At 41.3% G+C, this 26,229-nt stretch overlaps 2 protein-coding genes across 6 annotated transcripts in view; both read left to right on the forward strand.

Annotated features, from left to right (window-relative positions):
- Nucleotides 1-3,571, forward strand: part of HIRA (histone cell cycle regulator) — a 32,536-nt gene extending 28,965 nt beyond the window's left edge. For all 5 annotated transcript variants that reach the window (XM_071445416.1, XM_071445417.1, XM_071445418.1 and 2 more), the window contains 3 exons: nucleotides 111-274; nucleotides 1,957-2,045; nucleotides 2,553-3,571. In XM_071445416.1, the coding sequence (XP_071301517.1) occupies nucleotides 111-274; nucleotides 1,957-2,045; nucleotides 2,553-2,669 (370 nt within the window). In that variant the 3' untranslated portion in view covers nucleotides 2,670-3,571. The remainder of the gene's footprint in view (nucleotides 1-110; nucleotides 275-1,956; nucleotides 2,046-2,552) is intronic.
- Nucleotides 3,572-4,795: 1,224 nt separating this feature from the next.
- Nucleotides 4,796-26,229, forward strand: part of PPIL2 (peptidylprolyl isomerase like 2) — a 68,350-nt gene continuing 46,916 nt past the window's right edge. The window contains exons 1-8 of the mRNA XM_071445421.1: nucleotides 4,796-4,950; nucleotides 5,033-5,082; nucleotides 5,520-5,565; nucleotides 6,182-6,244; nucleotides 6,394-6,445; nucleotides 19,542-19,593; nucleotides 21,763-21,854; nucleotides 23,325-23,414. Coding sequence (XP_071301522.1) covers nucleotides 4,919-4,950; nucleotides 5,033-5,082; nucleotides 5,520-5,565; nucleotides 6,182-6,244; nucleotides 6,394-6,445; nucleotides 19,542-19,593; nucleotides 21,763-21,854; nucleotides 23,325-23,414 — 477 coding nt within the window. The 5' untranslated portion in view covers nucleotides 4,796-4,918. The remainder of the gene's footprint in view (nucleotides 4,951-5,032; nucleotides 5,083-5,519; nucleotides 5,566-6,181; nucleotides 6,245-6,393; nucleotides 6,446-19,541; nucleotides 19,594-21,762; nucleotides 21,855-23,324; nucleotides 23,415-26,229) is intronic.

Consider the following 26,229-nt stretch of genomic DNA (forward strand, 5'->3'; position numbering starts at 1 on the left):
TGTCTTGTGTACCTCTGAAAGATCAGTGCAGTATACTTAGTGCTACAAAAAGATATAATCCTTAAACTTGTATCTGATTTTATGGCACATTAATCTTTTTGGTTTTGCAGTTCAGGAAGGCAAGCTGCAAGATTGTTCTCCATGCCTCATTTAGTGCAACAAGAAACAACACTTGCATACCTGGAGAACCAGATAGCAGCAGCACTTATTTTACAATCCAGTCACGAATATCACCACTGGCTCCTTATCTATGCACGGTACCTAGTTAATGAAGGTGAGACCTGCCAGGCTCTGGTGCTTCTCTGCAGCTCTAAGAAACACTCTGTTCATGTCATGGATGTGTGTGATTGCCCTTAACATCCTCCTTTTAGCACTTGGCTTCTGGACTGGGGTTTTCTTAAAACCAAACCAAATTGCATTTGCTGCTGCAGTGCTGAGTCTCTGGAGTCCTGTGTGGACACAGTGACTGGGGACAGACTGTCTGGGGAAGCAGGACCATCTGCAGACTGCAGGAATGGCAACTGCATTGTGAAACAGCCCAGTGGTCTGTCAGGCACATCCTAGGTATTGTCTGGCAGCAGCTACAGATGTTTCAGGGAAACCAGGAGCACCTTGTAAAATGCATAACCCTCCTCAGCCAGCTGACAATTGCTGCCTGATGTGAGGTGGAGGGGTTGCTCAGTCTCTGACACTTTGTACCCAAGCAAATAAAATTGCAGAGAATTTGCTTGTATTGTTTGCACTTTATTCTTTTTTTACATTCTAAAATTTCAACTTCCTCTACCAGTGAGTTCCACATGTTAAATTCTCTGAGAAAAGAAATACACAAGAAAGGTTCCTTGTGTCTATTTTATATTTAAATATACTTTATGCTATATGTTAAATAAGGTTAACCAACTGACTTTATACCTTTTGGATTCTAAAGATCTCTGTTGTATCTCTGCCTGTCTACATTCATAATTTAATAGTTCCCCTTGTATTAATTCAGCCTTACTCCTCACCTTGCATAATCATTCTGCTCAGAGGGAAATGAAATGGTTCATGTTACGCCACCTAATAGGTGTTGGCAGAATTAAAATCAAACTCATTAATTCTTGCCTTTTGACCTTTACCTTATTTAACAAGAGAGCTTGTTGAACTGCATGTGGTTCTCTCTGTCCTTCCCCAGTTGAAATTAAAATATTCACCTTGGGTTGTACATTAAAGAGATGGTTCTACTTTTAAAAGCCTTCACTAACTGAGAACCTCTGCTGCATGCACTGGGTTCCTCTGGCACCTCCAAGTGTTGCTGCCATGGATGGATAGATGGATGTCACAAAAACTGTGCTTTGCCAGATGTGTATCACTGCTTCACTAATTTTCTAGAGCTGCTGAACTTTGAAAATCGCACATCCTATTATTGCTCCTTTATTCTTATGATTATTTCAACATCTATTGAATTCTAATCCATTAAAATATTTGATCTAGTATATGTTGATTGGCAAGTTACTCTTGAATAGACTTTGTTTCCTGCAAGGGAATTCCCCTCTCTGATTTTTGGGTAAATAAAGGAGGCTCAGAAACTGTGTGTGGTTTTATTAAAGGTGTTTTGGTTTTTAAAAAGCTGGTATGTTTGTGTGGGAGGGGAGAGTGAGGTTGAGATCAGGGCACCTCTTAAAACAAGCTGGAGTAATAACAGCTTCAGACTTCAGTTTTTCTCCCTGAGGTAGATTCATCTTTAGTAGTGGGTTTGGTTTTGAGAACCTTAAATAAGACCCTTCAGAGCTCTAAAAACTATCTTATATTTCCAAAGAATTGCTGTAAGAATAAGAATATAACTTTCCTGAAATCAATGTTTTGAGCTTTATTTTATTCCAGATACTTGTAATTCTTTCCTGAATGTTGTCTGCTACATTGTGGAGTGGTTATATGTAGTGAAATACTGTCAAATGTGATTTTATTTCTGACTATCTCCAGGGTTTGAATATCGTTTGCGAGAATTATGCAAGGATTTACTGGGTCCAGTCCATTACTCAGCTGGAAGTCAGTGGGAATCAACAGTTATGGTAAGTCCTGATAATAGTTTAAGGAAGAACAAGGAAGAGTTTCCCATAAAAATTGCAGGATATTATCCTTTCCATACTCTGCTCTGATCACATAAGCAGGCTTTCTCCCATGGCACTGGGATTTATTCCATGTGAAACCACAGGCAAATGCTTGTTGCCCCAGTGCCAGCTCTGGTCCTGTCTTGAGTATCACACAGATGAAGGAGAGTTGCATGTTCAGCTCTCCACATTGTTGAGACAGCAGCTTTGAAACAGGTACATGCCAAAGACATCTTCCCTCTCAGAACAGAGCCTGGAGTCTGGAGCTGCAGAGGCTGCTCCAGCTTCTTGAGTGTGTAAATGTAAAGAGAGTTTTTATTCTGGGAGTCATGGAAGCCGAGTGAGAACATAAAATGCACAGCTCTCTCTTAAGGCAGGAAAAAGGGCATGAATCTTAGAGAGCTCCATGGAACATGTTAATCATAACAAATAATAGGTTCTGAGGATGCTTTTGTGTTTTCTGTGCAGGGTTTACGAAAGAGAGAACTATTGAAAGAGCTTCTTCCTGTTATTGGACAGAACCTCCGCTTCCAGAGGCTTTTCACAGAGTATCAAGAGCAGCTGGACATCTTGAGAGACAAGTAGCATGTCCCCAGATTTTCCCTGTGGGGCCTGGTCCCAGTGAAACTGCTGAACAGCGTTACCAGAGACAAGAGAGGAGCGAGAGCCCGGCCAGCAGGGACACTCCTGAAGAAGGGCTGTGCCACAGAGGTCCCTGGATTCCTGGAAATGATGAGTGCAGGAGCTCGACAGTTTCCCCAGTGAAACTTGACCATTGAAGCTGTGACCTCTGTTTCTATGGAAAGTCATGGATATGTACTTCAGGGGGATCCTTTTGGATCTGGATCTCATTTAATATTAAAACTAGCTGAGAACTGTTTGTGCGGTTTCTTGGATGTCCTGTGAAAAGCACAGTACTTCAGAGTACACTGAACAGCATATTTAACCCTGTTTGGGGTTTTTTGCCTGAGGATTTATTGAGGCTCAACACTATATTAAATTAGATGAATGAGCCACGTAAAAAGAAATTTCATAAATATTAAGGTATTATGCAGCCAATAGACTCTTTCCTGTGAATATAATAATAATAAGAGGCTGTTCTAACACATGGACTATTTTTGTACTAGAATTTGCTAACTTGTAATATGGAATTTTATTTGGCCAATAATCAGGCTATCACTACAAAGTCATCTTGTAGGAGTTTAATTACAAAGGCTATGTTTCAAAGTAATTCTACCAAATTAACATGTCATCATCAGGTTTTTAATTTTTCAATGTTTGTAAAAGGCATTTGGGGGGAGGGGGAGGGATACAATGAGGTGGCTCTTTTTGTAAGTACAAAATAAAAGAACGTTGCATTGGTTTAAAAAAAAAACAAAAAGCAAAAACATGGTCTTGAATTATTGCAAAGAGCACAGGCATTTCCAGAAATGTCAACACAGGCTGAATCACAGTAACGTGTCTGGAAATAAATAATTTTGTCTGGATGATCTTTCCTCAGAAAGCACAATCAGACAAGTGCTGGTGATGTCTCTGGACAGTTCCAGTGTTTGCCCCTGGAGCCCATCTCAGCCGAAGGAGCAGGAGCAGTGGGAGTGCTCATCCTCTCAGGGAATGCTCATCCTGTCAGGCACAGCCAGCAGGCTCCCTCACACTGAGCAGAGTGCCTGCACTGCAGCAAGGAGGGAGCTTCCTGCAGTTATGGCCATGTTCCTTGTGGAGTGCTTTTGGAATTCCACTAAAAACAAATCAAGTTGTTTTCTTTTCCCAGAGTGTACTTGGTGCTGGGACAGGAGCAAGTGAAGGTGTTGGTTCTTTGCAGGCCCTGCTGTTTGGATGTGCCTCAATGCCTTGCTTTGAAATGTTTTGAGTAAGAGAATCAAAATTATTAAGTGTATTTAAACCCTTGTAAAAGGGCAGTTTCTCCCCTAAATATCTAACAAACAATATGCTTCCCCTCAGCCAGGACAAGGAGTAGCTGTGCTGCTGTGGCCAAAGAGTCTGATAGTGGGAACCAGTTGTAATGTTGTAAATCATTCATATGCTGTTGCCAGTTAAATTACACTGGTGGGAACAAGTATTCTGTTCCTCAGAGGAGAACCACAACAACATGGAATCATAGACTCTCAGAAATCATTTAGTATAACCCCCTGCAAACAGAGCAGGATGTGCTCACCTTGTGCTCATGGATGCAGCCAAGGACCAACTGATGGGATTGAAACAGGAGCTGAACACCATTTCTGGGAGCCTGGTGCAGTCAGTGGAGTCTTGCTGTCCACTTCCATGGATGTCACTCCAGTGGCTCTGTGTGGGCAGTGCCAGGGTGATGGTTTAACAAGGAAAGAAAAAAGGAGCATGAATGGATTTGGAGGTGTTTGATAAGTGGAATCTCCATGAATCTGGCTGTTTCATCCTGCTAAAGGCAAGGGATCCGGGTTGTGCTCATCCTCTGTTCAGCCTTGGTCATGCCAGTCCTAAGGGACAGTAAATTCTTCGTCATTATGCCTTTGAAGAGACATTGAAATACTTTTTTTGTGAAGAGCTGTATCCATATTAAGACACCAAGTAGGTTTTTCTACCCATTTTTTCTTGGGAGGTCCTATCACTGCCCAACAGACCAGGAACACGAAGATTTTAACTTCCAGGCCAGAGAACGTGTTTTGGTGAAGCGGCAGCCCTGGAAAGCTGCTCTGAGTTTCCCGGCCTGTTCCCGGCGCCCGGAACGCGCCTGCCGCCGCCGGTGTTTCCGCGCCGCGGCCGTTCCCCGGCGCACCCGGCGGAAGGCGCGGCCGGGCCTGAGGCGCAGCGCGGGCCGGGCAGGCCGAGCCGCCACCATGGGCAAGCGGCAGCACCAGAAGGACAAAATGTGAGCGGGGGGCGCGTGGGAGAGCGCGGGGGCCGGGCTGTGCTGTGTCTGTGCTGTGCTCAGTGACCCCCCTGTCTCGCAGGTACATCACGTGCGCCGAGTACACGCAGTTCTACGGCGGCAAGAAAGCAGGTAAGGGGGACGGGCCGCTCCCTCAGAGCCCCGGGCCGAACCCTGAGCCGGGCCGCTCCCTCAGAGCCCCGGGCCGAGCCCTGAGCCCCGAGCCCCCCGCCCGCGGTGCTGCTCGGAACGGCCGCGTTTGTGCCCGATGAGCGTCCCCGCCCTCCGCCGGGAGTGTGCCCGCTGCTGGGGCAGAGCCTGAGCGTTAATGATCACATTTAAACTCAGCGCTGTCCGACTGTCACCAGCTCTGTTTTGATCTTTTCCTGGCAGTGTAATTTCAGTTCGGAAATGTTAATTACAGTTTCGCAAGCTTTAGGGTATTTTTCCTTGTCATCAGTAACTTACCACCGGTTATGTAGCAATATGTAACTTTCAAATGTTTCTTGATTACCTAGAACACCATGTATTTATTAAAATCTGTGTGGATTTTCTTTTCCCATAAACAGACCTTCCACGAACCAATTTTAGACGTTTATCATTTGATCACTGCAGGTAAGACAACAAATTTACATTATCATTGTTTAATGACACATCTGTTTATCTGACTGTTGACACTGAACTAAAGCCATGTTCTTCTGAGGCAATTACTTTCATTGACTTGTGCCTGCTGTGGCAGTAGTGTGGCAAGGAAAAGTTGAATAAGAACTGAAACAGAGTCTGCATGACCCATGATCAGTGTCTGCAGAGGTTGGAGCTGATGGCTGAAAGGATACACAAGTGGTGAAATAATGCAGAACAATTACTGTGTATGTCCCAGTCTTTCAAATCTGTGTCCTCAGGGCTCAAATCTGCTTGTCCCTGCTCAGAATGTGCTTGGTCAGTCACTCATTTTGCTAAAATAGAGATTAAGGTAGATTGAAGAATATTTCTGTTATTTTTTTCTGTAGAGTTTACTGCTTGAAGTGCAGGAGTGAAGGAAGAGAGTTGGTGGAAGTGGTTTAGAAATCCTTGTAAATTGGGTAGTTCAGGACGTTGCCTTCCACACCTATGAGCTAAGAGCTGCCAGGATTATGGGAGCATCCCTAACAGGAGATGCTGAGCGTGGTTGCCAGTCACATTGTGATTCCCACCTGGTTTTGCTAACAAGGTTCTGTTCTCTTTTTTCTAGTTTGTCTCTGCAGCCATTTGAATACCCAGTTTGCACACCAGATGGGACAGTCTTTGACATCCTGTAAGTTCCTGTCTATACTTAGCTTTATTTTTGTGTTACAGCTGTGTAATCATCATTTAGCCTTAACAAGTTGGCAAAAGCAGTCATTGCCATCAGTAGAGGTTTCTGGTGGTGCCTGTCATGAATTACTTTATCCCTTCTCTTTTCAGGAGCATTGTACCTTGGATAAAGAAATATGGAACCAATCCAATCACGGGAGAAGTAAGTAATGATGGGTGGATTCACATCATGGCTTTGCTTTCTTTATGCTCAGTTTTTTATTTAATGTGTTAAAGAAACAAAAATGCCTCAGTGAAAGCAAAGGAAGTTGAATGGGAGTGCAGTTTTGAAGATGTGTGAAAAAAAGGAGAGCATCATCTCTATTTATTTTTTGTAATCTGATTGTAAATGGGGCAGAGGTGAGTGGTTCATTTGTGTGAACTCTCAGGGTATCTTGCCTGCCTTCCAGCTGTGGCATAATGAACATCTGTACAGAGGGAAATACAAACTGTTGTTAATGCTGGTTCTGCCCAGAAAGCCTGACTGGTCATTGATGGAAAAGACTCTCCTGCTGCCTCATATAAGCACAGTCCTGGTTCCTGCAGGGCAAGGGGCTCACACCTCTCCATCTGGGGTTAAATTTACAGCAATGTTTTGTAACCCAAAGGATATTTGGCATCATGCAGTTTAAGGAGATTAATAGATGATATTATGAATAGTAAGCCTACACTACAAAATCTTCTGAGTTATCCTGACAGTGTATTTCAGAAAGCATTTGTCATGGTGGTTCACTGTGAGAGAAACCTTTGTGGGTTCCTCCCCCTTTTTTTGCATAAATGATAATTATGACAGGATTAATGTCTGTAGCAGCATGAAATGGTAAAACACTGAATAAACATGAAGTACAGGAAATATTTCCCTGTTGGAATTATCTTTCTTCTGATGTGTCAAGTGCATTGTTCATGAGGGCATCGAGGAAAATTTTAAGCAGGAACTGTTGCTTGAGCAACTGAAATTTCTTTTTCTTCAGTGTGTGCAGTTACTTTTGTAGGCACTGGGTGGCAGCCCTTGCCCAGGGTTGGGGAGGTTTGCAGCTGCCTCTGGGCTGAGATTCCTTCTGAAAGATCTTGTGTTCGATTAAAGATTTTCCTGTCACACAGATACGAGGAAAAGCTAAATACAGGTGTAACATTTCAAACTCTAAACATCAACAGCCTGTCTGAGACTGAGTATCTTCCTGCAGAGGTGTTTGTACAATGGTGGGGTGATTGAAGGTCTTTATTCACACGTGAAGAGGCCAGTGTGTTGTTGAGAAGGAATGAAATTACAGCTATTTCATTTGGTTTTGCCAGCCTCTCACCACTTTGATGCTCTCTGCATTGGTTGGGAGTTTTGGGGTGTTGATTACCAGATCAATTTTTTTCACTCAGAGCAGCTCATTGCAGACTGTGAACTATGATGTGGTTTAAAATTGCTTCAAGTAAATGCTAAGCAAGAAGTGTAATGTCCCTGACTGTGTTGTGTAATGGAGAGAGAGGGAGACTGTGCACAATATACTTGGTGAACCATAAATACTTAAATGAAGTCAGGCCTTGAGACCTGTTAATTCACCAGACTTGTGCTTCTGTAGTTGTCTGCAGTGCTGTTCCAGCTCTCCTCAGTGTGTGTTCTTCCTTTTGCTCTGTATCACTGTCTGGGGAGCCCTTTCTTCCCCCCTCTTCTTCTGTGGTGGGCTGGTGCTGTACAGCTCTCTCCTCCACAGGACCAAGGTGTTCCAGATGAGCTGGAAGAAAAAGGAGACACTTGTTCTCCAGAATAGTACTCAGCCCTGCTGAATTCAGCTCTCTGGAGCTCTAAGCTGAAGAGTGGGGTTGAAAGAAGGATTGGGATTTAGACTTTGTTTCCCAGAGGGGTAGCTCAGGTTTTTGGGAGAGTAGGGTGGCATTGGGCAGAAATGGGATAGGAGTGCTGGGTAGGTGGCAGAGGAAGTCAGTGAATTGAGATTGTGCATCTCTGGACTGTTCTGTCCTTTGTTGAATCTGTCACTGTGTGTGCACCCTCTGTTCCCTGTGCAGCTTGTTCATGGAAACCAGAAAGTAGCTTTTGTAATTAATTGGTGACTTGGAGAAACCCAGGACTCTGGGTTTATTTAGAAAGGAATTGAGCCAGATGAGCTGCTATGCCATGTTTTGTACACTAACTTATGGAGTTACTTTGCACAGGTTGGTGATGGGGCTCTGGAGAATTTTTGCATTTATTTGTCTTGAAGTAAAAAATAGTCATGAAACCTTTTGTGGCTTGTTCTTCTCTAATTGTGGTTTGCTGCAGGACAGATGCTTTAGAGAAGTCAATAGATACTTGGAAATGGGGGGTTAATGGTGCACTCTTGGCACTCACTGCTTCTGTCTAGCTGCCTTATTTCTGAAGTGCAGCCCTCAGTGGAGAACTGGAGAGCCCTGCAGTCATTAAGATATTTATCTCTGCTGTGCTCCAGGGGGTAGGACTGTGCTAGTCTTTCATTAATTGGATGTCTGTGATCTGATCTACAAGGGACTTCTCTGATTCTTCTGAATCCTAAACTATTGGACCAGCCTTTGTTTTTCAAGAAATGCTGCAATACAAATCACTGTTGAACTTTGTCTAGAATTTACCATGAGCTATTCTAGAAAGTAACTTCAGATTTATTCCCCCCCCCACACACACACCTTTTAACAATGCATTGTGGTAAAAAAATGCTTGTTTTTACTGCTACCCCAACAATTTTGGAAGAAGCAGTGCATTTCTCACAGCTGAACTAGAGTCTGTCAGTTGGCATTGTCTCACTTACTTTTTCTGGCAGCTTTGTCAGGACACTGCCCTGGCTTATCCTTACACTAAAATGGCATGAAATAAAGTGGAAAGTGATAGTTAGCTCAATTCTTTTTACTGACAGCAGCACTTTGGCTTCTTGGGCTTGCAGAGAGTTGCAGGCTTGCCAGGAGGTTTCATGTAGTGACGTTCTGACAGCCTGACCAGCAGGCCCACACGAGGCAGCATCCCAGCAGGGCTCAGGATACCTGTTTCAAGGAGGGAGATTGGCCAGAACATGGCTGCTTGCTTGGAATCTCAAATATGAACAGATGATAGATCAGCATGCCTTTTGACAGGAATTTCAAGGAAAATTGGTTTTCTTTGTTGCATGGATATGTTCTATGTGGGCTGAGCTATTTTTCCTCCTGTTCATTGTAATGTGTCTGATGTCAATACCTATTTTTTCCACTCTGGTTCAGTGACATTCTGACTGTGTGTGGGCAGGCCAGATTGTTGTGGCTGTACTTTCAGCCCCTGTAACCTTGGGCAAATATCTCTGTTCCCTTGGCTCAGAAGTAGCTACTGTCTTTGTCCCTGGTTCCTTCTTTTCTGTGGGAATTTAACTCTTTGGACACTGGAAAGCCAGGTAATTTGATTCAGTCCAGTTAATTTAGCCTGGCTATGAGTCAGGTTGGGAGACTGAAGATGGTGTGTGGTGGATTTATGAGACTGAGAGTCCCATTTGTGGTCTGAATGAGGCAGAGCAGAATTTGTGTTGTGCCCTGTCTTGTGCAAGGTTGGGATCCAGACCTGCAGGACAGAGAGGGCATTTTCTTAAGCATCACTATGTTAAGAAGGAAATTTTTTAATAGTGTTTTCTACATGTTAGAAAAGCCTTTTGCTTGGTCTGACTCTGAAGATAACCATAAAGAGGAGTCTGCTGCATATGATGAACTAATAGAAGGCAGAGCCACTGACATGGAAAATGAGAACCAGCTTTGGAGTCAGAAGGCTAAAAATCCCTGACTTTTCCCAGTGAGACATCTGCCTTTTAAAAAGAGAGAGCTGGACACAGAGCTTTGCTCTGTGTACAATATAAATATTTGCTATTTTTCTCCCACACTCTTTAATCTTGTATTTACCAAATAAAGCTGACTTGGGGTGAAATTATGACTAACATGATCAAATAGTGGCAGTACAGGTGCCTGGCTCCTGCTGTAAGCCTGTCTGATCCAGGCTTTGGAAGCACCAGAGAGCTTGTACCTGCAATGCCCTGCAGCAATGACAGCCTGCAGTGGACACCTCCTCCCTCCAGCACTGCTCACTAGGAATGTAAACAGTGCCCTTTTTTTCAATCATTTGTTTGAAGTAAGGTCGGTAAGATGATGCTTGCCATAATACTTACAGGCACTTTCAAAACCTATAACTTCTTAGCCACAAAAGAAAAAAATTGCAACTACATCTGTTATTTCAAAACTTGGGAAAGCATTCTCAAATACATTCCTTAAAAATATTTATCTTCTAAATGCTGATGGCTATTTTTACTTCATTTTGTTGTTGAAATCATGATTTCTTTTCAATTTGGTCAAGTAGATTTCTGTGAGTTTCATAGATCCCATAGAAATCAGTTACTGGTTTTGCAGTGAAGCTTGCTGACCTGGTTTAATGAAGAGGATATGAAGAAGATTACTTCTTTTACTGTTGATTTGTTGATCCCACTTAAAAAATGAACAAACAACCTTACAATGTTTTTTTTTTTAATGCCCTAAAAAAGTCTTTGGCTATCCAAGTAAGGGAAATCCTGTCTGAAAAGGATGCAGAAATTGGAGCAAAGGTGAAACTCCTTAATCATAGAAGTGTTTTTACCATGTTTGTATTTTGAAAGCATAGAGATAGAAATAGAAAACATTGATAATTGTTTTTTCACCTGGGGAGAGAACATAATGAGAAACAGGGCTTAGGTATTTTTTCTACTTTTGCAATATTCTGAATAAAGAAACTGTAGTGTGTGAGCAATGTGGGAAATACCAAGTAGGAACAGGTATTAAACTACAGGTTAAGTTCTAGCCAGGACTTTGTTTCACTACAAATTGCTTTCCAGCTCTGTCATAATCAGTGCAGGGTCCCTGTGTTTCAGGAATGGATTCCTGAAAGTGGGTTGGATGAGCTTCACACATGACTGAGTCAGAGGTGTTGAGATCACAGTCACAGACAAAACTCATCCAACCCTGAGTCAAGTGGAACCAATCTCAGGCCTCAGCTGGGAGGAGGAGAAGTTCCAATTTCATGTGACCCTTATGGCTAAATCAACAGTGACAATGGCTTTTAACTCAGTTCATATGGTCTGTGAGGTAATTTACTGCAGATCGCTGCTTTAATTGTGTTGTTCCAGGTGTGTTTCTAGATGATGAGCAGCAAATAATGGATGTCATTAGCCAAAACCCTGTGGTTTGAAGGTGCCCTCTTTCAGGGCAGTGTAGCAGTGAACAGTCAGGAGAATGCAATGGCCATAGATAATGTGCAGTGGGATGCATTTTCAGAGTGTTTGTTGAGACCTTTCTGTAACCTGCTGGTAATGTTACCCCACAATTCTGATGATCACCTAAAAATGTCATGTTGAAGTAGGAGTCAGATTTTCCTTGTGCTTTCTCATCTTTTTGTCTTGAGAAGTTTTCGTCACTTACTGTTTCCAAAGAGATTGTGCTTACTTTGAGCATTTTCATCTTTTGTCTGGGTCCAAAATACCAGCAGGAAAATGCTGTGGAGACTTCCACAGGCAGGCTATGTCCACATCAGTTTTCCATACCTAGAGTCTGGGACTGTCTAATTAAGGACTAAATAGTTTGACCAGTTGAGATAATTTTCATTATGTAGAACTCAGGAGTGAGTCATATCCCTCTCACATTGTTTTTTCCTCAACATCAGAGCACAGCACCTGAAATCCAAGTAGTCTGCTGTATTTTCTCCTTGGGGCTTTGGAAATGAGTGATCATTTAGGTGGATTGGTAACTTCAGGTCTCATTTGGGTGTAATGTGAGTGATGTATAAATGAGAATTTTAATTTTTCTCTAGAGAACTCCTTTTACGTACATGTCAGAAGAAGTCGGCACATCTTCAGCTTTGAAATTCAAAGTATATTTCTTAATTTGTCTGATGCAACTCAGGTCTTCAGATATTGCAGAAGTTTAAATGTCAATTGCCCCCTTTTTCCCCCTTTTGTTTAACTTAGCATATTTTTCCTATATATTTGAAATGAGGTTTTTTTCCTTGTTTATTTGTAAGAAAAGTTTCAGTGTGGGGTGGGAATACAGTTTTGTTCTGGGTGAGTAATAGCTTATTACAGAACAGAGAACAAAGCTTACAGAAATAAAGCCAAAGGAAGCTTTGTTGTTGAAAAATGATTCAGACAAACCCATCTTGGTTTTCATGTGCTGCAGAAAGAGGAGTGAAATGATCAGGAACAGAAAACTGGGAGACTGTCTGAGGTCTTCAACTCTCTCAGTCTGCTTTGCAAACTGCGTGCTCTGTCTTGAACCAGTGTTTGCTTTTTGCCTACTATGGCTGCTGATAGTTTTTGCTGATGGTTTTTCATCTGATACATATCTTCTGTAAATTTTGGGTTTGACCAGCTTAGTCTCGTTTGTATTGGTGCCAGAATTGTGCTTCTCTCTGTTAGTGTTTACAGCTGTGTGTTTCGCACGGAAGAATTTAATGCTTTCTTGACATTCTGTTGTTGAGGCTTGTATTTTCCTCTCAGATGTTCTTCATGCCTTTAAGTTCTCCATACCCTACATGGTCATGGTTCTCCTCCACATCTGTTAAATTTTAATATATCTTCTTTGAACAGAGTTAATCTTAATCATACACAGTAAATGCTGTGTGAATGCCTGGTACAGTGGTGGGAATATTTTCTAATCTCTTCCTGAAGTACTTTGATAATATCTGAAATATTGCACGTGATAGTGTAAAACCAAAAACCATTTCAGTGTATGTGTTGAGACAGGAAGGGTGCTTTGAGAAAATGAGAATTTGTTGCATTTTCTTGTGGCAGTCTGGGTCATTTCAGAAGCAGGTACAAGTTAGAGTTAGCCAGGATGAGCAGTAGTTCTTCCTTTTCTCTTTGTTTTGTTGTTTCCACTTAAACGTTGCTGCCTGTATTTCTGTGGGCAGTAGCAGACTCCTTTCAGACATGGGTGGTTGCAGCTGTTGTCATTAAGCATCTCTCTCCAGGTGCATTTTTGTCTGGGGCAGCAGACACAGGCTGCTGCTCAAATGCCCAGAATCCACTTTGAACGAGATGAACTCTTCAATATGCAGCAACTGAGCCGTGTCGTCTTACCTCATTGGCCTCAGAAATTATTAGCTTTTAGTCAACAGTCTAAATGAGTTAATATTTGACTAGTGACATAAATTTTCAAGGCCCCTGGATAGAAACATATGAGGACATGGTTTCTGCCCTGAGGAGTGACCACAAAGTCACGTGGCATAACGAAATGGTCATAAAACACAGGGGTGATCAAGGGGATGAAAATCCCACTGAGCTGTATCTGACAGATAACTCCTTCTTTTGTTGGGTTTTCTGAAACTTTCCCTCTCTCCTTTGTTGCTGACAAACATGGATAGCTGGTTCTTTCTTTTCCAGAGTTGTTTGTGTGTTTTACAGTAGTGCACCCAGCACTACTAAGAGTTAGCCTTTATCTGTCCTAAAAAGGGGATTTATTTTTCAATTCCCTGTATCTTTGGGAAACAGTGAGGGCAAAGAAGATGAGATTTCCTTCTACTTACTGTTCAAGTGCTTTATCAAAAAAAGACATTTAAAACCCTCCAGTGTCATGAGTCACTGGCCAAGCTGCTGTTCCTCCTTCACACCTTGCTGACTGTGGTGGTGATGGGCAGTGTTTGATCCAGTAACTCACCTCTGGGCACGGGCAGATAAATGTGTCTACCGTTATTTCTAATGCATTATGTCCCTTACAGCAAAAAAGTATTTACATCTAGGTTTTACAGACTGAACAGATGGTCTCTCCTTTTCCTTCTCTGTGTTTTGGTGTAAGTGTGCACATTGGATGGGATTTTGTGATTGTGACACTTGAAAAACTAGCAGCTGTGAAGCGCTCTAGGCTTAAATGAGATGCAGCATGAGGTTTCCCACAGATCTTTACTTGCCTGTTTTTCACTAAAATTGGAGACTAGATTTTTGGTGCTTCTGCAAAGCTTTATTTTCCTTGAACTGTGCTGTATTTGGCTGTGGATCTCTGGATTGGTAGACTTTTGACTGCATTAGGACTGCAGGTTTGAACTTGCAATGCAGCTACATGTCTTTTTCTCATGGTAATTTCTGTTAATGTGCTCTTTGATAGAGCAGTATTATTGCTGGTATCTGTGAACCATGTGTGTTATCAAGCATATCTTTATGGTTCTCTGGACAAGGCTTTGGTGACCATATGGTGTCAGTTTAATTAACTTTTAAATATGTAAATACAGTGGTCTAGAAGTGTGTAATGAAGGATCTTCTGTGTCCATTTCCAGTCTAGCTCAGCAGTACATGAAGACTGCAGTTAAACAGCAGCTCCATCCAAGAATGTGAATTGAGGGTATCTTTTTAGCATTAGGTAGGCAGCTGTGATAAATATTGAGCATTTTTGTTGTTGAATTAAACACAGAAATGATATCTGAAATTCATGTGAGACTGTTCTATCCTCTTGACTGCTGACCCCAGATTTTCCATGGAGTGTTAAAATACATATAGATGGCTTCTTTTGTTAAAACAGTTTGTTTTAACTGTTTCCAGTTGCAAACGCTGATGTGTAGGCTTGAGGATTTCCAATGCCCTTTATCGTCATTAAATCCATTTACAAAATCTGAAATAAGTAACATTATACAGGGAGTTATTCCAGTACTATTCATTGAACTCATGACCCACTTTTTTGGGGAGATTTTATAGCAAGGAAAATTTTAAGAGGGCTTCTTAAAATGGGAAGCTGTATGTAAAGTTATATGTAACAGGTCTCATCTTTAAAGGAACCAAGGAATGTAATACAAAATTCATTTGCTGTTGCTAAGCTAAGTTTGGTACTTGGTAGGCAACACTGCATTTCAATATTAGTATTTGTTCTGGCTTTCTCTTCTGCTTGAGGTAACTCTGTGATTCTTGTTTTGGTGAGATGAAAAACCATCAAATGGCCATGCCACCTCTGAATGGTTTTTGACCTCATGTTATCAGCCAGTTCGGATGTGACACAATAATTTTTCCCCGTGTACTGTGATGGTTCTGGCTGGACCCCAGACACTACCAAAGCCTCTCTCTCACTGCCCTCCATAACTGGACAGGGGAGAGAAAATCCCATTGGGGGTTCGTGGGTTGAGATAAGGGCCAGGAGAGATTTTCTTCCTATATATGTTATCCCAGCTGCCTTAGCACCATTTCTGATTGTCCCAACCTTGGCCAGCAGCATGTCCATCCTGGAGCTGGCTGGACACAGCAGAAGCTTCCAGCAGCTTCTCACAGAAGCCACCCCTATAGCTCCCCCACTACCAAAACCTGGCCACACAACCCCAATACCAGCTTCCCTGGATTTTTGTGTGTTCCTGACAGAGGCTGTTCAGTGTGTCTGCGAGGTGGGCCAATCCCCAAGTGCTGAACATTGGAACACTTACTCAGTTGCTGTTGGTAGGGTGGGAAAGTCTGTCTTTACTAAACACAGCCTGTGCTCATGTCACCAACTCTGCCCATGTGTGGGTAGGGAATCAGTGGAGCCCTTCTTGATTGCTTTTCAGGCTGGTGCATATCCAGCAGGGTCAGAGCCTTATTAACAAGAAGAACGTGCAGCCCCAGACCAAAGGGATTCAGCGAGTGTAACTAATTGATGCGTGGGGATTGTAGGTCATATCTGCATGAGACAGCCGGCCATGGCAGAGAATGATTTAATTGGGAACAATGGGCGTGTTCCATCCGGAGCTGCCACAGTGCCCCACTGACCCCCGCGGCTCATCCACCACCTCAGCCTGGCTGTCAATAGAGGCTGCTGCCCTTTGGGATCCCGCGGAGCCAGCGCTGTCAGCTGACACGGGAGAGTGCGCAGGGCGCTGGGGCCGCTTGCTGCCACAGGAAAGTAGGTCATGGCCAAAAGTAGCCTTGGCTGCCTCTGTGGAAGTGTGCCTGTGAGAGAGGAGTCAGCTGAGAAAAGAGCTCGCACGGGTTTGCGTTTGTTTTTTTTTTAGCCCTTCCTTGCTGTGGAGCAGCTGGCACTACGTGCCATGAAATGCGTCTGCTTTCCAGTATTTCTGCATAAAATATTTTTAGAAGGGAATATGCTGCGGCTCTTATTTCTGCTTAAGGGAAGTGGCAGATGCTTGTGGCCTTTTCATTGTCATTAGGAATTTAGAATTTAATTAGATCAAGTGTTTTTAATAAACACTTTTTTTCCTCTTGCTTTCTTAACTGGAGCGTGGCCGAAACTGGATGGTGGGTGTGTGTCAGGGAAACTGAGGTTGAAAATAGTTTTGAACTTGAGCTATGTATGCAATATTTGTTCTCTCTTAAGCATTATTAATAATAAAAAATACATGAAAACAAGTACTTTAACTCATTTTAGGATTCATTCACTCCTGCTGTCTCTTCCTGTGAAGATCGGCGCCCATTTGTGGCATAACGGTCATTTCCATGGCAACAAACTGTGTGATGGTGCTTGGAAAGCTCTGACTTTTGATGGAGAATAAATAAAAGGAGATTCACCCACATGCAAGATAATCCTGTTTTCATGGGAAATGTAGAACTTGAGAGGAAAAAAATGATATTACACAGTTTGCTTATATGTCCTTTTACACTTTCCTGGGTAATGTGTAGGTGTTTCAAAACTGAACCTCCTGGACGTCCTGGTTGTGAACTCCCTCCTCTGTGGCTATCTGTGTGCAGTTGCCAGATCCTGTAGCCTGGTCTTGGGCACTGATCAGTCCTTTGTAGCACATCATCATCTGGTTTTGCTGTTCTGAGGCTTCAAAGATTTTCTTTGACAAACACTAAATCCCCCTCTTACCTTGGAGCAGCTCCTTCATGCAAGCTGACATACCAAGGTCACTTCTTCAAGAGAGGCCTGATAGAAGGCCAGCCTGTGGCAATAAAAGTTTGTAATATTCATCAGTACTTCACTACAGAGTTCTCACTCCAGGCAGTATTTCAACTCCTGTATGACAATCACTGGTTTTTTATTTACTGTTGACATGAGACTGTGTAAGTGCTGCTCTCTGTGGGGAGCAGGTCCAGCACGAGCAGCTGATGCACCATAAGTAACTGAGGCTGAAAAATTACCTTTTTCCATAATTTGGAAAGATATGACCTGAAATACCATACTATTTCCCTGGGCACAGAGTGAGAGTCCAAGGACTTGACAGCACTTCTAACAATACATCGTAGGGTGACAGATGAAAAGTGCACTGCAGCTTTTGCTACCTTTAAAGTCTGCACAGCAGTTAGTCTGTCTTTTCTGTGAAATTTCTGTCAAGGTATGAATCTGAATCTTCAATCATGCTAAACTGTTTCTTACAGAACTGTTTTCATTTTTCTTTAAAGATGCTTATGTGTTTTGGGCATAGCTCAGATCTGCCAGGAGGATAATTTAAGAACCTTGAAATTATCAGTGTTTCCAGTGGTTGTATTTGTAAAGAAGCTTTTTCTGAAACATAATTTTTGGGCCATTGAACAACATGTGCACAGATGGATGCTGCTTTGTGTTAATAGTTGTTTAGGTTGAACAGATCTGTCCAGGATCAGATGTTCATTTTGGCAACGCTGCACTTCCCCTACTACTTCTTTGATAAATTTGTTCTTGTAAGAAGATAAATAAATAAATAAAGCTCTGCATTCACTTAGGCATTTCAGACTGCCATTGCCTTTGCTGCCATTGCCTTTGCTGTCCCTCTTTGTACCCCAGCAGTGTGCAGATAATTGGAGTGGGTGGGTTTTTTTGAGAATCCACTTAAGGAAAAGCAGCAGTACTGGTCTTTTATCACATAACTAAATATAACCAAACCTGGCCTCTTTTTTCCCTTCCCATCTTATTCCTACTAGCTCTCATTGCTCTTCCTGCTAATAAATTAGAGAGCTGGTTACCTTTCTGGCAGCAAATGAGCCTGTCAGTTGGTTGAGAGCAATTTGAGAAGCGCCTCCCTATAAACGAATGAGTCCAGCTGTCATAACATGTACTCTGTAAACCAAGAATATGAATTTTGATTAGGCACAGAAAGCCCACTAACTTAGTTTCACACTTTTCTTTGTTGTTTTTTTGCCATAATGATTGAAGTAGCAGTGTTGGTACCAGGGCTGGCAGATCTCCACTTGTAGCTGTTTATAAAGAGCTGTCTGGGTTATAAAAATCTCCCTAATCCCTTCAGGTGCGTGTTTTGAGAAGAGAACCGATTGTTTCTTTTAAAAGGCCTGTGCTGTGTGTGCTTTTAAGGATCCATTTGGCTGTGAAACTGTCTCTGACAGCTGATACAATCAAAGGCTTTGTTTTTTAGAAGTCTCAGATCCTGACTCAGCCTTGCAGCTTGTTTCATCTCCAGGTGGGTGCCACAGTCAAACACCACCTGACCATCCTGGTGAGGTCACCCAGGTTGTGATGTGTCCTGTCTTGCCAGTGATGTACCCAACACACACTGATGCCATGGAATGACTGGGGGCCTGGCTCGCTGTTATTTTGGGTGTGTGTGCAGCTTCCATGTCTTTGGGAAGGCTGCAGGACAGGAGCAGCCTGATTGTCCAGAAATGTTTGCCAGCCTCACAGCTCTGCTCTTCCCATGGCAGAAAACCCTTCCAGAGAGAGGGCAGCAGAGAAATGCCATAGATGCCTCTGATGAAGTGTGGAAGAGGAGTAGCTTAGTTTGGAGTGTCCTCTCTAGAGCTGGAGAACATTATCCCAGCCTTGGCTGTCACCTCAGTTCCCTGTTCAGTGGAATTGTTACCTGGGGGTTAAGTGACTGAAAATCCCTCCTGAGACTCCATTACCCAAGTGCCTCTCCAGAGAACTTGTGCCTCTGTTTCTCTTTATTATTGATCACTGTCATGTGAGCTCTGCTGCACGTTTCCTGAGTAAAAGGGAAATTACAGTTATTTCAGAAAAGGCATCGAGCTTGATTGCCAGAATGGTTTGCTGGCTTTATGACTTTCATAAAGCTGAATTGTCCCTTCTGATCAGTGGCAATGATCTTTGCCTCTTAGCCTTTCATGCCAACTCCCCTTTCAGTCTATGCGAAGAGTTGTGCAACTCCTTGAGCTGATTCCCCATGGTTATCACTGTCCTGTGTCAAATAGAGCCCTGTAAACAAAAGTATCCCAGTTCTCAGGCTCCCTGAGCCTTGCTTTTGTGGTCTGTGACTTGGATTCCCAGGCTTCTGATAATTCAAACAACCTGCAATAGTTTAGTAATAAATTATGTACTCTTGAAGTCGTAACAGTGATGTTACAGTTTCCTTTTATTTCCATGGTTACATTCTATTGTGATTAATCTTTTTAATGCTTTATTTTCTTTAGAAACTAGATGCCAAATCACTTATAAAGTTGAATTTTGCTAAAAACAGTGAAGGTAAGTGCAGTCATTTTCTGTGGTCGTGTTTTGTTGGGTTTTTTTCCTTAATGAGTGCTTTAATAAATTCTGGTTTGTCTTACTCATGGTGAACTTAAGTAGTTTGTGTTCTCTATCATGGTTTTTTTTGAGTGGAGTAATTGCTTCTTGTGAGCGATATGTTTACCTTCAAAGTTACATTTCTGTTTTTCTTTACACTGGGGAGCTGTAAATTATTCAGCAATTCCACTTTACTATAGCTGCTACTGCACTAAGGTACTGTTTACTTTAAGGAAAGAATCAGAAAAAGTGAAATTTCTGTAATGTTATCTTATTTCCAACTTGCCGGTGGCAATATTTGCTGTTCACTTGGTTTTGAACAGCTTTTTGTTTATAAAAGGGATTAGACTTAAATAAACACGTGGGATTTTATGAATAGAAGCACACAAGGCAGCTGCCTCGAGTTTTATTTTTGCAAGATATAAAATCAGCCTCCTAAGAGAGCATGGTAGGAACAAAAGAGAAGAGTGGAGATGAATTCATCTTCTACAAAGCAGATAATGATTTCTTTGAAATGAAAATGGCTACGATTAGGTGGGAATAAAATTCTGGAGTGTCTGTCTCCTTATCTTACCAAAATCTATGGATTACAAGTTCTTTTCTGTAGCTGATGGATTTCTTCTGTGCCTTGTGTTCCATCTGTCTCAAGAGCAGGGTGTTAAAAATTGATCAATAGTGGCCAAGGCTTTTGAAAGATACCATGACATTGTGCTTTCCCTAAAGAAGTCCAGCTCACAATGCTGGGGTAGAATGACAACAGCCATAGAGTCTTAGAAGCCTTTTCCTTAAAAAGGTTTATTCTGTATCATTAACCAATCAAGGGAAAATGCAACAAAAGACAAAAATTAAATGTTGCATTTCTGTCTGTCAACAAACTTTTCTCTAAATCATAACGTGGAATGGTTGTAGGATCTTCTCTGTTCACACATAAATGTGATATAAAAGATCTTTGGGCCTTGCACTTTCTCCCATGTAGTGATCACTTATGAGTTGAGTACTTTGTGTCCAGATCAACATGTGTGTGCCCTCAGCAGTTTTGCTTTTCCTAGAACTGAGAAGAGGGTGACTTGTTCTTCTGTACAAAGCTGGAATGAGGCCTCACATTTTACCAGTGTGTGTCTGTCTCCATCAGTTGGGCACTTGCAAAAATCCCTTTCTAAACTTGTCGAGTTTCAGTCCCTTGTGGCAGTGGCTTTCCTTCAGCCCTGGTGGCATTAACAGAAGTGTCCTCAGCTTTGCTTGTGCAGGGGGCAGAGCTGCCTCTGGTGGCACAGCGAGGGCTCAGTCTCTGCAGGTGTTTGCCTTCCCTGTCCCCTCAGGTGCTGAGAGCAGCCTGTTCTGGCCTCCTTGCTGGTTTTGATTTGCAAATGGTAATTAGGAAGAAAAGAACTAAATAGGCCCAACTTATTTCAAAAATCTCACCCAAACCCCCAGGTCTAGCAAACTGATCAAGTATTAATAATCTTCTTCTAACTGCTTTCTGCTGAGATTATCCAGACATTTTTCTTTTTCCTCCTACATTGCCTCCCATCAGTTTGCTTGCTGTTGACTTGCTTAATATTTATGCTGACCCTCCTGGGAAAATTCACAGCTTGATTAGAGCAGAAGCTGGGTTCCTTACTGAGTAACGTGTTCAGATTTAATGGCATTCTGCTTGCCACATTTGAATACAAAATGCTCTCCTCTGCTGCAAGCACAACAGCTGTTGTGTACTTTTCTGTAGACTGTAAGCTAAACTTTTATTCCTGTGAACAAGAGTGATACAGAGCAATGGACATGTTACAAGGTTAATATTATCAATAGATCCTTGATTCCAATAGTAACAATTGTATTGTGGTATTTCATAAATATCAAGCAAGTTGGACAAAGTTCTGTGTTAGGAAATTGGCAATAATTTCAAAACTGCATTTTCCTTGCTTGTTTTATAGCTCTCCTAACTGTTACTTTTTCTAGCGCTTTTTCTGTCACTGGAGAATAAAAATGTTATTAAAACACCATTGAATATCCACTGAACTTGCACTTTATATTAAAATTTAATGTAAATATCATCCACAGAGATCAGAAAAATTAGCTATTTCAGAACAGTTGCAGATATTCATGTGAAATGTATGCTTTTTTCCCCTCTATCAGGCAAGTACCACTGTCCAGTGCTGTTTACTGTATTTACCAATAACTCCCATATTGTGGCCATCAAGACTACTGGAAATGTGTTTGCCTATGAGGTAGGTTCTCTGTTGCATTTCATTATTAATATTTTGCACCTGATGCATTTCAGTCAAAATCACAGAATGTTTTAGAAAACCAAGTAAATTTTGTTCTTGTTTTACAGCCAGGGAAATTAAAGGATGGGAGATAGACTGACTTCATAAATTGTTGTCCAACTTTAGCCTTCAAAATAGGAACAATTTTAGAATATGAATTAAATAGTATTTCTAAAACCTTTTCTTAAGTTAATCTGCATGTACTGAATCTTGTGTTTCAAAATGAGTAGCTTTTATATGCTTCTCAGTTGGATTAAGAGACAAATTTTCTGTTGTCTTCTTTCTGATACAGTGTCATCACAAAAACACAAATTGCCTCATTTCTATTCATATCAGTGAAAAAAAGAGCATATAAAAAAGAGCATTTTAGCTGGAGCTGGGGGAACAGGAGAAAGAATGCCTTAATGGACACTCAAATTGCATTTTTATTCATGTTTTGTGAACATTTATGTAAACCCAAGTGGAATTTTAATCGTGACTTCTTTGCGTAGTCCTTACTGTAAAAGCGAGTTTTATTTATTTTTTCAGTAGCAAATAAATCCTTCAATTAATGAATCCATATCCAGTGTTGTAAAAAGTCTGAATACTGGAACATCTTTTTGAATTCTGGTGGGACATTCAGATACTGAGGGAGGAACAGGCTGAAACCATTGCTATCAAGGAAAAGACTGGATTTATCATGGTTTTGAAAACTTGCTCTGATGTAGTAGAGCTGTCCCCACCTGTGACAGCAGTCTAGATCAGGTTAAAATAGAAAGTATTTTCTGTTCTCTCTGCAAGCAGGATTCTTTGGCTGCTGGGGTTAACAGGCAAGGAGGGGTTTAAGAGTGGTCTTTGTTAAAGCCTGGGCAGTAGTGCAGAACTCTTGCTCTCTTTGCTGCAGTTTGCAATACTGGGATTCCTGAGTGGGCTGTGCTAGGAGGGTGTGTGCCCCATGTGGTACCACATGAAGTCATAGCAGTTACTGGTTTATTATAAGCATGGAATTAATTTATGGACTTCTGGAGGTATTGGGACATGATCACTTTCATCAGAGGACATTTGGGTAAATAAGATAGATTCAGGGGTCTTCTGCAGGTAAGAGCTTAGAAAACTGAAAGCAAGATTTTTTTTTCAATTTTGGCAATACTTTTATGATTAATTTGGTTTGAATGATAGACATAATTATGGAATGGAGACTGCAAGGTTCTTCTTTGAAAAACAACCCAGCAAACCACACAAAACTGTCTAGTTTTGTAGGGATGAAAGACAAAAGCTTCTCATTTGTTAAAGCCCACATTAAAAATATTGCAGCTGCCAGTTGAGAATGAGCGTGAAATTGTTTTCTCTATTATTTGATCTTCAACAGTTTATTGATATCACCTATTTACTTGTAATATTTACACACAAGAATCAGATTTTTGATATCTGTGTCTTTTGCCTGGCTGTTAGGCAGTTGAGCAGCTGAACATAAAACCAAAGAGCTACAGGGATCTCCTGACAGACGAGCCCTTCACCCGGCAGGACATCGTCACGCTGCAGGTGAACTTTTCTCTCTGTTACACCTTGGCCCATACAGGGTTCTGTTTTGCAGAGGGTGAAATGCTGCTGTGTACACTGTTCTAGCAGGAAACTAGAGGAGCTGAACAGAGAAACTTCACTGTATTTTCTTTGTTATCAGATGAGCCACAAAGGTTCCACGTGACACAATCTGGATGAGTAGTAGCACGGTCTGTGGTATCAAAAGAAACAATGTTTAGAATGTAAAGTATTTAAACTTTTAGACATGTTACATTAAGACTGAAGTGGGTTGTCCATCTTACTCTTCCAAAGATGTATACAAGAGTCAAAGGTTCAGAAAAGTATTTTCCATGGAATGTTTCTCTAAATTTAGAGTAAGGCAGCAGCAGGACTTTCTCTAATTGCTTGTTTGGAATGTTTTGCTTCTTAGTAGATACCAATGTTGGTTCTTTGCTGATTTGAAGAAAATCAAAACCTAAATTAAAAGAGCATTGTGAATTTTACAGTGTAAAATATAGTTATTGACAGTTGAAGTTTAGTATCCAAGGATCTAAAACTTTTGTTTAAAAGTAGGTGCTTTGAAGCTTGCATAATTTCAAAACAGAGGAAAAAAGATTCCTGCATCATTATTATTGAAATCATGAGTTAGTATGCATGTCATGAACACTTAATTGCCACTAGCCAAGACCAATACAGTCTCATTCAAATAGAAGAATATTTTTCATTTATGTCTAAATTTAAATAAAGTGTAAGCCTTCTTCCCTACTCCCCAGTGCTTGACAGCATGTTTTTAAATATTTTTCCTCTGTTCCTTTGGGCTTGTTCGTGTTCAAGCTAATGCAACAAAGCAAAATGTTTTTATTCCAATGGATGCAAAAAATACAGCTTTTTTTCTGATTGAAAGCTCCCAACAGAATGTTATTTCTGTGTAACTGCATGGTTGCTAATGGATTTGGAAAAGTAAAAAAAGACAAGTGTCTAAAAATGTGTCTGTGCACCCGTATGGAAAACCAAGTTATTTTGAACAAACAATTGAAATGTACAGTCACTAAAAAATATTTTGGTATGTTTTGTAGGGTTGGAATTGGATGTATATATAAAGAGTGTGTTCTTGTTACTTGCCTAGCTTTGATTTTTCACAGCTGCTCTAGTCCTCTAAATCTCAAAGTGCAACATCTAAAAATTTAGTCATTCCCTATGTGAGTTTTTATCAGTATTTTTCATCTTCATTTTTGACACGCTGGTTTCTGTCTTGCTTGGAAGAATATGTCTAATATGAAACTAAGTAGATTCTGATAGTTGTGCAGTCCAAGGTCACAGCCACACATGCCCTGCACCTTTCCCACCTCCATTTAGGGTGGCATTCATAATGTGTGAGTAGATTTGGTCCTCTTAAGTAAACAGTTCCTTGTGGATTGTGGTAACTTCTGCAGTGCAGTGCTATACTGTAGTGCAGTCTTGTGCTATACTCTTCTTAAATAAGTTTAGAAATAGCAAAGACGCCCCCATCTTGGGATTGGACTGCAAGAAATTTGACCATCTGAATGCTGTTGACCAGATAAATTTTGACCTTTTACCAGATCAGTTTATAAATATTTTTTTCAGAATTATTTTTAACAGTCTGAAATGGCTTCAGGCTGTTGAAGGAGAAGTCAGAGCCACTGACTGCACTGCACAACACCCACTTCAAACTTGCACGTAGAGCTTGATTTCTCCTATTCAAATTCTGCCCTACCCTGACTTGCTTTGTTGAGGCCAGGATTCAACCTGAAGTGTCATGACTAGTCTGGGTTTTAGAATTGCTTAAGTAGATGTGGTAGAGAAATGAGTTGTTATTTTCTCACAGTGTTTTCGTCATATAAATTATTGAAAGCCAGACCGATGTCTCCTCTCTGAGCTCTCTTGTTGACAACACTGCAGGCGGCGTGGTGGCTTCAGGCTTCACACTGCCAAGCTCCACCACCTGTGGCTCTGTTTCTTAGCCAGAGTTCATGACTGCAATCTGTTGTGTTTCAGAGCTCTACCCCAATTCCTCCTTCTCTTAAATTTCTGTGTTGAAATTTATCACTTTGTTGTTTTCTCATTCCACCATGTAAATTGAGTGCTGTGGTATCCAAGAGAGCTGGAATTGAGACTGAGTTGGTATCACTGACCCTGCTGTTTGGCAAAAAAGTAGATATAAAGGAAGTTGCTATAAAAAACATTCTTTGCTTTGCAAATAACAGCTGAATAGGGCTGTCTGTAATAGCTGTGTTTAGCAATAGAAAATAGCATTTCCAGAGGCTGACTCTGAATGTCCTAGAAAACAGAGGGGGTACCTGTGTTTGGTAGTGAAATACAACTAAGTGCTAAGTGGAAAATATGAATGATGTATGTTTACAGAATATTTGTATGATCACATTTTTCCTTATTGATACATAAAGGACCATCCTACGTCTGCTTGGATTTTACCAGAATAGTAATTGGCCTCAAACTTGGCTTCTCTCTCCTAACATATATAAGTAAAAACAAAACAAGAAAGATTTGCTCTTTTCAGAGGAGGCAGAATTGCATAATAGGCTTTTCCTGTTCTTGGTGCTAAACATTATTCAAATACAAGTCATAATCCACCCTGTTATCTTTTCTGCTAAGCACCATCTCATCTGGTTGCTTTGAATTTAGTAGCAGCTATTTATGTGTTATTTACTTGTTAAAAAGGACAACTTTTTTTTAAATTTGAAACTAAAAAAAGCAGAATCACAGCTTCAGTTGTTAATAATACTGGCTTAGGTCTATGATGTGCTTCTCTTTGTAAAGGAATCTGCAGTGCTTCCTACACATAGTCCATATACAGAAA

Source organism: Agelaius tricolor, unplaced genomic scaffold (genome assembly GCF_023055355.1).
Source record: "Agelaius tricolor isolate 1412-34295 unplaced genomic scaffold, bAgeTri1.0.p SCAF_20, whole genome shotgun sequence".
NCBI classification, from domain to species: domain Eukaryota; kingdom Metazoa; phylum Chordata; class Aves; order Passeriformes; family Icteridae; genus Agelaius; species Agelaius tricolor.